This window comes from Camelus dromedarius, chromosome 19 (assembly GCF_036321535.1).
Source record: "Camelus dromedarius isolate mCamDro1 chromosome 19, mCamDro1.pat, whole genome shotgun sequence".
NCBI lineage: Eukaryota > Metazoa > Chordata > Mammalia > Artiodactyla > Camelidae > Camelus > Camelus dromedarius.
In genome coordinates, this window is record NC_087454.1 from 32,854,553 (window position 1) to 32,866,778 (window position 12,226).

At 33.4% G+C, this 12,226-nt stretch overlaps 1 protein-coding gene and 1 long non-coding RNA gene across 2 annotated transcripts in view; one reads left to right on the forward strand and one right to left on the reverse strand.

Annotated features, from left to right (window-relative positions):
- Window positions 1-12,226, forward strand: part of LOC116147618 (uncharacterized) — a 333,894-nt gene that overhangs the window by 215,360 nt on the left and 106,308 nt on the right. The window lies entirely within an intron of this gene.
- On the reverse strand, window positions 393-9,154 carry DEFB114 (defensin beta 114). Its single transcript, XM_031435517.2, has 2 exons — window positions 9,097-9,154; window positions 393-672 (listed from the first exon to the last, which is right to left on the reverse strand). The coding sequence occupies exons 1-2, from the start codon at window positions 9,152-9,154 to the stop codon at window positions 521-523; spliced, it is 210 nt and encodes a 69-aa protein (XP_031291377.1). The 3' UTR covers window positions 393-520.

A 12,226-nucleotide genomic window follows, 5' to 3' on the forward strand; every position in this document is an offset into this window, starting at 1 on the left:
GTATTAAAAATAATATGCCATTTTGAATGAGAATAACCTTAGGAGAAGAGAGGAAAGGCCAGTGAGCATCTCCATGTTCTACTGTAACTCATGCATTCATCTTGGACTTAGGCTTCCTGTCTCTTAATGTCAGTAACATGAGGATAATATTTAGATAATTGATAAACCTATGAGTATTCATTTTTATAGATAAGATTTCTAGCATGGTCATGGTTTGGCTGGGAAATGTTCAAATGTGTAAGTTTAGGTGACCCACAGCTCTCAAAAGTGGTCCTCAATTGAAGCAAACATGGTATCCACGAGAAAAAAATTAGTACCAGATATGCCTCCATCAAACCTCCAGCTTAGAGAAAACAAGAAAGAGCCCACCTCATTCCATCAAATACATAATTAATATCTACAAAGGAAGATACTGATATTCAGCGTATGTAATTTTTTATTAGGGAGGTTCTAATTGCATCCTACACCTCTCTACACTGGTGCACACATGACTTCTTTGGTCAGAGGTGCATCTTCCTTTTCAAGAGAAATCGTCTTCAAACATCCTTGCAACGCAGCAAATCTTACTTGGTGAGAAACATATATCAATATGCTTTTCACTTTTAAGACAGCGTTTCCTACAATGACCATACAATTTTGAGCATCGATCAGGATCCACCAAGGTACATGTGGCTACAGTAAAAGAAGAGTAATTGAAATTACTGATCTTTCATTTAAGAACATATTATTTATGATTACAAAAACTACTATCTGTACATTGTAACAAATTTGTAAAATACCAAAAAAATAAGAAGGCACTAAAATATTACATATCCCCACTATAAATATATAAAATTGAAATATGTCTTTAATTAATATATAATTAAATTTTATGACGTATACCATGTATTACTCTCTTCAACAAGAGTCGAGATTTGGGGAGTTACATAATAATCCCTTGAAATAATATATGACAATTTATCAATCTCTAATCTATATCATTTAAAATTTTACCATTTTAAGGTTACGATAAGCAAATTTGTATCACATATTTTAGTATTTACACGATACATATTTAGGATAGTTGTGAAAGAGTTAGATTCTAGAATTCTTAGTTTTTATACTGCCGCTAGCAATGTATGTACATTTTACCCTCAAATAAAATGCTATTCATTGCAATTTTAATTTTTAATGCCTTTGGTTATTTGTTTTGAATGGTTTTTCTTTTTTTTTCTTTATTTAATTGTTCATATACTTTGCTTATGTTATTGGCATATTTTTTGTTGTTAATGAGTTCATTAGAGCTCTTTTTATTTTTCAATTTTTCATTATGTAAAGACTATTTTTTAGAGCAGTTTTAGGTTTACAGCAAAATTGAGAGAAAGGTGCAGGGATTTCCCATACATCCCCTGGCCCCAGATATGCATAGCCTTCCTCATTATCAACACATTTTATTACCAGATAGTACTTTTTTTTTTTTCAACAACAATGAACCCACGTTGAACTACATCATAATCCATAGTTTACATTAGGGTTCACTCATGGTGCTGTACATTCTGTGGGTTTGGGCAAATGTACAATGACATGTATCCATTATTATATTAGAGTATTTTTATTGCACCAAAAATTTTATGGGCTCTGCCTGTTTATCTCTTCCTTTGCCCCTCTGACAACCTTGACCTTTTTATTGTCTTCATAATTTCGTCCTTCTATAAGGTCATATAGTTGGAATCATACAAATTCCATTTCAGATTAGCTTCTTTTATTTAGTAATATGCACTTAAATTTCCCACATGTCTTTTCATGGCTTAATAGCTCATTTCTTTTTAACATTGAACAACATTTCATTGTCTGGATATACCACAGTTTATTTATTCATTCACCCACTGAAGGACCCATCTTGGATGCATCCAAGTTTTGAAAATTATGAATAAAGCTGCTATAGACATACATGTGCAAATTTTTGTGAGGACATAAGTTTTCAGCTCTTTTGTGTTAATCCCAAGGAACAAGATTGCTGGATTATAAGGTAACAGAAAGTGTATTTTTGTAAAAACTTGCTAAAGTGTCTTCCAATGTGAACTGTACTTATTGCAACCCTGCCAGCAACGTATGAAAGTTCCTGTTGCTCCACATCCTCACCAGCATTTGGTGTTGTCAGTGTGCTGGATTTTGGCCATTCTGATAGGCAGGGAGTGGTATCTATTGTTTTAATTTTCATCTATCTGATGATGTATGATGTGAAGCATCCTTTCATATGCTTACTTGCAATGTATATCTTCTTTGGTGAGGCTAAGGTCTTTGGTCCTTTTTTTTGTTTGGGTTTCTTTCATATTGTTGTGTTTTAAGACTTCTTTGTATATGTGAGATAATTGTCCTTTACCAGATATGTCTACTGCAAATATTTCTCCCAGTCTGTGCCTTGTCATTACCTTGTCATTGCCTTCTGCAGAACAGACATTTTACATTTTAATGAAGCCTAGCTTATCAATTCTTTCTTTCGTGGATTGTGCCTTTGGTGTCGTATCTAGAAAGTCATTGCCATACCCAAGGACATCTAAGTTTTCTCCTTTGTTAACTTTTAGTTTTATAGGTCTGTCTTTTAAATTTATGTCTATGATCCATTTTTAGTACATTTTTGTGAAGGGTGTAGGATCTGTGTCTAGATTCTTTTTTTTTTTGCATGTGGATGTCCAGTTGTTCCAACATCATTTGTTGAAGACACTCTCTTTGCTCTGTTGTATTGCTTTTGCTTCTTTATTAGACATCAGTTAAATATATTTATGGGGTCTATTTCTGGGCTCTCTATTCTGCTCCATTGATCTATTTGTCATTTTTTTCACCAATACCACACAGACTTGATTATTGTAGCTTTATTATAAGTCTTGAAGTTGGGTATGTTGGTTCTCCAGTTTGCTTTTCTCCTTTCATACTATGTTGGTTATTCTAGGACTTTTGCCTCCTCATATAGACACCAGAGTAAGTTTGTCAGGACTCACCAAATAATTTATTGAGGTTGTGTTGAATCTGTAGATCTTGAAAATATTAAGTCTTCCTATCCATGAACATGGATTTTTCTCCATTTATTTAGTTCTTTAATTTCAGTCATCATAGTTTTGTAATTATCCTCATATAGATATTGTACAGGTTTTGTTAGGTTTATACATAAGTATTTCATTTTGGGGGCTACTCATGTAAATGGTATTGTGTTTTTAATTTCAAGTTCCACTTAATTATTATTGGAAAGCAATTGATTTTTGTTTATTTACCTTGCATCCTCCAACCTTGCTGTAATCACTTATTAATTTCAGGAGTCTTACCACTTCTTTCAGATTTTCTACATAGATAATCATGTCATCTGTGAACAAAAACAAGTTTATGTCTCTCTTCCCTTTTATTTCCTTTTTTTGTTCGTTTTATTGTATTAGCAAGGATTTCCAGAATGAGGTTGAAAAGCAGTGGTGAGAGGGAACATTCTTGTCTTGTAGCTGATCTTACCGGGAAAGCTTTGAGTTTCTCACTGTTAAGTATGTTGTTAGCTGTAGTTTCTTTGTAGACAATCTTTATCTAAAGTTGAGAAAAAGTTCCCTATATTTCTAGTTTACTGAGAGTTTTTTTTTTATCATGAATGTAAGTTGAATTTTGTCAAATACTTTTTTACATTTAATGGTATGGTCATATGTGATTTTTCTTTTTTAGTCTGTTGTTGTAATAATGGTTTACATTCATTGATTTTTGAATGCTGAACCAACCTTACATATCTGGGAAAAATCCCACTTGGTTGTGGTGTATAATTCTGTTTATACATTGTAGTTCTGTTGGCTAATTTTTTCTAAGAAATTTTACATCTACATTCATGAGAGAAATTGGTCTGTAGTCTTTTTTTGTCCTTATAACGTCTTTGGTTTTGGTAGTAACATGATGCTAGCTATCCTCCTGCTACTGAATGAGTTAGGAAGTATTCCCTCTGCTTCTATGCTATAAACAGATGGTAGAGAGTTGGTATATTTCATCCTTAGTTGTTCGGCAGAATTCACCAGCAAACTCATCTAGGCTAGTGTTTTCTGTTCTGGAACGTTTAGGTTATTGATTCAATTTGTTAACATATAGGCCTGTTATCATCACCTGTTTCCTCTTATGTGAGTTTTTTTCATATTGTGCCTTTTGAGGAATTGGTTCATTTCATCTAGTTTATTAAATTTTGACTTACAGTTGTTAATAGTAATCTTTTATTATCCTTTAAATTTCCATGGGCTCTATAGTGATGTCTCCTCTTTCAATTCTGATATCAGTAATTTATGTTTGCTCTTTTTTTTTGCCTAATTACTCTGGCTAGAAGTTTATCAATTTTATTAATCTTTTCAAAGAACTAGCTTTAGGTTGTGTTAATTTTCTCTCTTGATTTCCCACTTCCAGTTTTATTGATTTCTGTTCTAATTCTTACCATTTATTTTCTTCTACCCATTTTGGATTTAATTTGTTCTTCTTTTTCTAGTTCTCTAAGGAGAGAAGTTAGATTGTTAATTTTAGATCTTTCTTTTCTAATACATTATTCAGTGCTATTAATTTCCCTCCAAGCACTGCTTTTGCTGCATATCACAAATTTGATAAGTTGTGTTTTCAGTTTCTTTAGTTTAAAATATTTTTAAATTTCTCTTGATATTTCTTCTTTGACCCATGTGTTATTGAGAAATGTACTGTTTAATCTCCATGTTTTTTTGGATTTTTCTGTTACTTTTCTGCTACTGATTTCTGATTTAATTCTGTTGTATTCTGATAGCATGTGTTGAATAGTTTTTATTATTTAAAATATGTTAAGATCTTTTCTATGGCCTAGTTGTGTTCTATCTTGGTGAATGCTCCATGTGAGCTTGAGAAGAATGTGAAAAAAAATACTTAAGTATCATGATAAAAGACGTATTTTGGGTCAGATGTGTGAACAGATGAGTGTTTATTATTGTGGAAAGTGATATGAAAATATAAACCTTAAAAAATGAGTAAGAGTTATCCAAATGAGTAGGAAGAGTGTAAAAAGAACAAGTATACACAGTAATATCATTCTCATTCTAGAATTGAAAGACAGCATGGTATGTTTAGGTCCAAAAACTACTAATAATGAAAATAGTTTTTATTCATTGCAAACCTGTGTGTCAGGTATTGTTTTAAATATTTTGCATGCATTATCTCACTTAACTATTACAAAACTTTGAGGTAGATACTGTTCAGATAAAAAAACACCCGAGGCTTTGAGTGACCAAATGATTTGCCCAAGAATGCAAAACTAATACATGCGTAATCCAGGATTTAATCTTAAATTGTTCCAAACCCAGAATTCACACTTTAAAATTTAATCTATGAATTCTACATTGAAAAATTTGGAAACTGACACATGAAAAGCATTCAACAGGTATTGCCTGAGTATTGCCTCAAGTTAGATACCACTTGGGGTAGACCTGGCTGTCAATAGGAGCCTTATTTTATGACTACAGAGAAACATGAACCCATAAAAATGGGAAGTTGAGTGTTTGGTTAATGACAAATTAAAATGAATGTTTACAGGTGTAAAGAATCATTAGTAATAAATTCTTGATATTGTTCTTTTTACACATGCTTAGTAAATGGTTTTCCAGGCTGCAACCAGAATGTAGAAAAAAATTTTACCTCAGGCAAATTTAAATAAAATAATTCTGGCCCCTCTCTTTGTAATTCTTTATCAATTCTCTTTGCTTTTATATGCATTAACTCAAAGTTGGATGATAGCTGTGAATTTTATGTCACTTTCTGTCCCCATCTCTTATTCAGATTTTAGAATTAAATTTTTGTTTTCTTTTCTATTACTGAAATGTCAGTTTGGCAAGGATTATTCTTACTCTTATCTTATGGCTGAACCTGGATCTTTACAATTGAAGAGATTTAATATAAAAGTAATGTAATGTAACTTAATGCAAAAGTCATAACAGGTTCTAAAATATTAATGTATGTCATTTGTTCCTTAGCTTACTCAAGAATATTTAAACAATTTACAAATTGAAAAAAGTGTAATAAAGAATGAAGACTAACTTATAAATTACCTTAACTAATGCAACTGATTAATATAAACTAATCATCTCCACAAGAGAAGTACTAGTGTGGTGTTCATTTTTCATAGAGCATCCTTCTGCATTGGTTGGGAAGTTATTTAGCTAATTAATAAAATCCTGGCCACTTTGAAAGGCTATTTATTATTATGGGTTTTACTTTTCTCCAACATTTTATCATGTTTCTCAAGTAGCCAAATTGCCTTGGTGACTGATCAGCTTGTAAACTTAATAAAATTTAAAGAACCTAGACTGATACTGTCTCGTCACCAACTTTTCAACACAATTGAATGTCTCTCCTTCACTATTTTAGACTCAGCCTCCCATTCACCATGTGATATATCATAAATCTGCCAAAGCCACCATGTTTCTGCCATTTGAGACCCATGGCCCGTGTCGTAAGAACTGACTACATCTGATCATAGCACTACTTTGTGTTCCTTCTCTTCTGCTACGTCTCTTCTTTTTCCTTTCTACTTCAAGTCCTATTCTTTCATTTCTTGAAATATTGCAATGCAGCCTTCAGTGTGATACTGATACTTTGCTTATTTTGTTTCCTTTAATCTTTGCAAAACCTCGTAAAATAATGATACTACCATCCATTGTACAGTTAGGAGATCTAAAGCTTTTCCCACAGCTACAGTGGAGCCTCAGGTCCTTACTATAAACCCTGATCTATTTAATGGGATGCTCATTCTTTAAACTGCTATGCTATGCTGTCTTCACTGTTTCTGTGGATTATTTTATGCCCACACATCCCCTAAAATACTGTCCATGTCTTCATGTTTTAATCATCATCAGGGTTGGTCTCTTATCATTTTAAACTGGTCTCTCCAGCATGATACCACTCTGTTTGGACCGAACACTCATCTTACATCTTCACAGAGTATACACTTAGATTGGACAGTTTTCATTACTTCTTTTGTGACCTCAAGGTTTTGCTAGTAGCCAGACCACACCGTTGTGCAACTGATGTGTATTCCTCCATGAACTCCTTCTAAGCCAGCCACTTGGACATCCTGTACTACCTACCTTTCCTGTCTTTTTTTTTCCCCCTTCTTGATCAAAGGCCAAATATAGAGCACTCTGTCCATTCCAGCTGGCACTGTAACTTAGTACTGTTAGAATGATCAAAGGGGAAAGGAAAGATTGTGGTCACATTCACAGACCAAGTGTCTTCATAGGTTTCTTTAGTGTTCTGCAATGCCCAGTAGATGGTAGAGTTTGATGGCACAGACCGTTGTATACGTGTCTTCCCATGTGACCTCACTGCTTTTGACCATATTATCTCTTCAGCCTTTTATTTAACCTCAGTGCCTTCCATTCTAGGAGGCATGATGAAGTATAAAGAACAGATATGCTGGGATCTGAAAAGACTGGGTTTGTGTTTCACTTAGCACAGATGTTTATGTAGGTGTGAACTTGAAGTGTTACCTCCTTTTATGTCATTTTCCTCTTGTGTTAAAAGAGGCAGTGAAAGTCATCTCATAATGTTACCTGGAAGGTCAGATTAGACATCTGTGTGGAAAGTTATGGAACAGAGTTTGACACGTCTTAGACCCTGGTATTTACTTCTTTCCTCTCGCTCACCTTCCAAGTCTAAACACAAGTGTCTTACTCCCAATTCAAAACTCTTCATCAGAGAATTCAGGATGTTCTCCCAAACCTCCACTATTGCCATAATTGCACCAGTCCTAGTCTTTGAAGCATACTTACATATACCTTCTACATCAAGCGAATCCATTGATTTATCTGAGTTTACTCAACCAGCTTGTAAGTACGCCTAAAGAATGAGTGTCTTTTATTTCTGTCTCCTCAGAGTCTAGAGTTTCGTTCAGTAGATCACTAGGCACTCAATCTTAGATGATTATTGATTGACATACTAGCACCGTGTGCCTCAGTGTATCCCTTAATCATATTTGAGGTCCTCACTTACTCAGGCCCCTTTCATGATTAATAATAACTGTAACAACAACAACAACAACAACGACGACGACAACAACAACAATAATGATGATAATAATAATCATCATCATCGCACCTGAATTGGTAAACTGATTTTCAGTGTGTAGAGCTACTTTTCAGTCTATTATTCCAGTAAATCTTAACGGAGGTGCATGTAATTAACAGGCACAAACTTTTATATCAGATATTTTGCTTTTTACAATTATTATTGACTCTGCTGTGTTTGCTTTTTGTTAAGGATGTTGACAAACCACTTAAATTCTCTGGGTGGCAAGGTTCACAAGCTGTCGAGTAGGGGGCTAGTAATACAATCTAGATTTTCTAAGGTTGAACTCAGTTCTGTTTCTAATACTTGTTGCACCTTTTGAACTTCCAGCCCGCTGGGGCCAAATCTGAACACTTTTGGACATAAATTTGCATCTTCCTTGTTAGAGAGCCTAGATTACCTCAGTGGCTACACCTCCTAAGAATAGCATGTAATTACCACCAACGGCTTCACTGTATTACATATGTTGATTATTTTTAATTGACTGATAAGCCATTGCTATATTCCTTTACTCTGATGCATTAACTTTAATTCAACAGTTTTGAGGTACTATTTCTTTACTTGCCTTTTTATGGCTACTGAACTTCATTGCCCAGCACATTCTGAGACTACAACCTGGATCATTTTATGGATTCTGTTGCTGCTATCCTAAGAGATATATACTGTTGTTCTTAGTCCATTCATCTTCTCTGGGGTCCAATTCATTATGAAGTCTTCACTTATATAGGAATAAATAAATTTAATAGATTATGATTTTCTTAGTAATTTGAATATCTAAAAAATCAAGACCCCCAAAAGACAAAGAATCTCACCTTCCTTGACTAATTTTGTCTGCATTTTAATTTTCAACATAAGTAGGTTAGTATAACTCTATTCTACATGAGAAAACGAAGATTCAACATAATCAACAGACTTTTTTCATTGAAAAGATCGTGTTAAGAACTTGCATTTTCTAACTCATAACTGAAGATTTCTATTTTTAGCTAGAAGCTATATGATACATACAAACACACCAGAAGCATCTATTACCTGGTAGAATGAAGGTCACATAACACAGAAAATGAAGGAGATAATAAAAGATCTTCATTCTGTAGAAAGAAGCTGCTGAAAGATTTGGTAACAACTAGAAAACTTTCCAAAAAGCCAAGAGACATTTCCTATTTATATAGTTTTCTAATGGAAGAAAGACTCTATCCGGAAATTGTTTCAATTTTGTGTACTTATCTCTGCTCCATTGACTAGGGTTGTGGGCAGGATTACCCAAATTGAAAACGCTTGAAATTAATTGATCTTTAGGGAGGAATCTCTATTTAGAAGATAGTTGTAAACATGACATCCATGTATCAATGGTGATTAAACATCAACACAAAGGAACATGGATGGAGTGAGCTTAGGAGAGACGTTTTCCATTTTAGATGTAAGACAACTGAACATTACTATGTCAGTGAAAATTCTGATTACTTTTCAAAATATATTCCAATCACTAATGTGGTATACAGATTCATCAATGTGTTCATGTATCCAAAATTCTGTCTCATATCCAGTTTTGTCTTAGTTTCCCCAAATTATTCATTTACCAAAGTCCAGATAGTACATCTCTGATTTTTATTACATTTTTCTCAGATATGACTTGAATATTTATGGAGCTGTTCTTTTTTCCTAGAAAAGCCCAACTAGTGTCCACTTATTTTCAAGTTTTTTTTTTATCATAGTAATATATGCACACAGTAAATACTGAGAAAAGAACTTGCAATGAATATAAATAATTTCCTACCTCAATTTCCCTAGTTTCATGTCTTCTGGTTACTATTAACATAAGCATTTGTCCTTGCTTGACAACCACAGAGTGTATCTTTTGGTTTCCACTAAAAAAAAAAAAAAGAGTATTTAGGCCACTTACAGTTTCTCCTATGTTGTTGTTTTCCACAGATATATGAAAGTTATATTAATTTTTAAAAACCTCTGTAGATTATCTTTAGACATTTAGATACTTTATCTTTTCCTCATCACGTTTAGTTCCAACATTAACCCTTCTTTATTTGAAATAAATATACTAGCCCCTTTACCAATCACACCATCATTCCTTCTACATCTCATTCACTGCTGTTACACATTTCTTTTATATGGTCCAGAATAATACTGGAACTCTGTGTATAGCCAGACTCGAGACACTCATACTTGAATTCAAAGTTTGTAATATAAGCATTATGAATGATATTGCTGTTTTAAAATCTGTACAATATGACAACACTTGTGCTAATCAAAAACAAATGTCCTTGGTTTCAGAGTCAAGTAGATTGTTACTATTATTTTACTATTATTATTTTATTATTATTTCCTTCTTTTCTTTCTCTTTTTTTCATTTTTTAAATTGAAGTATAGTTGACAAGCAATGTTCGTTTCAGGTATACAACATAGTGTTTGACATTTATATACACTATGAATAAGTCTCGTAACCACCTGTCACTGCACAGAGTTATGGTAATATTGTTGACAATATTCACTCTGCTGTACATACACCCCCATGACTTACTTATCCGATGACTAGAAGTTTGTACTTCTTAATCCCTTTCGTTCTGCCACCCATCCTCTGGCAACCACCAGTTTGTTCTCTGCATCTGTGAGTCTGTTTCTGCTTTATTTCTTTTTGTTCATTTGTTTTGCTTTTTAGGTTTCTCATATAAGTAAAATCACATGTATTTGTCTTTCTCTGTCTGACTTCACTTCAGATAATACCCTCTAGATTCATTCATGTTTTTGCAAATGAAAAGATTTAGTTCTCTTTATGGCTGAGTAATGTTCCATTTTACACACACACACACACACACACACACACACACACACACACACACATATTTCATGGACACTTAGATTTCTTCCATTGTTTGACTATTTGTACATAGTACTGCGATGAACAAGGGGTGCATATGTCTCTTCGAATTACTGTTTTAGTTTTCTTCAAATAGATACTGAGGTGTGAGATTGCTGGAGTGCATAGTAATTCTTTTTTTAATTTTTTGAGGAAACTCCACACATATTACTATAGTGGCTACACCAGATTACCTTCCCAACAGCAGTACCCAAGGGCTTCTTTTTCTCCACAACCTCACCAACACGTGTTGTTTGTTGTCTTTTTGAAAACAGTCATTCTAACAGGTGTGAGGTGATATCCTATTGTGCCTTTAGTTTGCATTCCCTGATAATTAATGATACTAAGCATCTCTTCATGACTGCTGACCGTCTCTATGTGTTCTTTGGAGAAATATCTCTGCAGGTTCTCTATCCATTTCTTATTCAGATTACTTGTTTTTAGGATATTAACTCGTATGGGTTCTTTGCATATTGTGGATATTAAACCCTTATCAGATACATCATTTGCAACATCTTTTCTCAGTCAGTAGGTTGATCATAGAGGAAATGCATTCAGTTCAGTCTTTGGCCATAATAATGACGTTAGTGCTAGGTGTTTCATAAATGCCTTTTTTCATGTTGAAAAGGTTTCTTCATTTTCTGGTTGCCAAATTTTTTATCATGAATGGGCACTATACTGATCTTAAAGATCTGTTTGCATCTATTGAAGTCATCATGCTTTTGCTTTTTTCTTTTATAATATGAGGAATTATGCTGATTGATTTCTGAATGTGAAGCTAAATTTGCATTTTATATGATAATACTTTATTCATAATTTCTGCATCTGTGTTCATGAGAAATACTAGTCTATAGTTTCCTTGCAGTTTCTTTTTTGAGTTTTGGTATGGGATGGCGCTGGCCTCCCAATGTGGGAAATCTTCCTTTGTACAGAAGTATTTGTGTATAGTGGGTAAGATTTCATTGTTAAGTATTTTGAAGATTTCAACAATGAAGCCATCTGTCCCTGGCATTTTTCTATGTAGGAAGATTTGTGATTATGTATTATTTATAAGGTAGATATAGAATTATTCAAGTTGTAAAAATTTGAGTGAATTTTGGTAGTTTACATCCTTTGATGATTTTCTTTTCATGACAATTATCAAAATATGGGTATAATTTGTTTATTATATTTATTATATTATCCTACCATTCTTTTAATATCTGCCATCTTGTATTTGTTTTCTATTTCTTCTCTCTTTGTTCACTTTTCTGTCCCTCCTATCCCTGTATTTTTTATGATTACACTTTA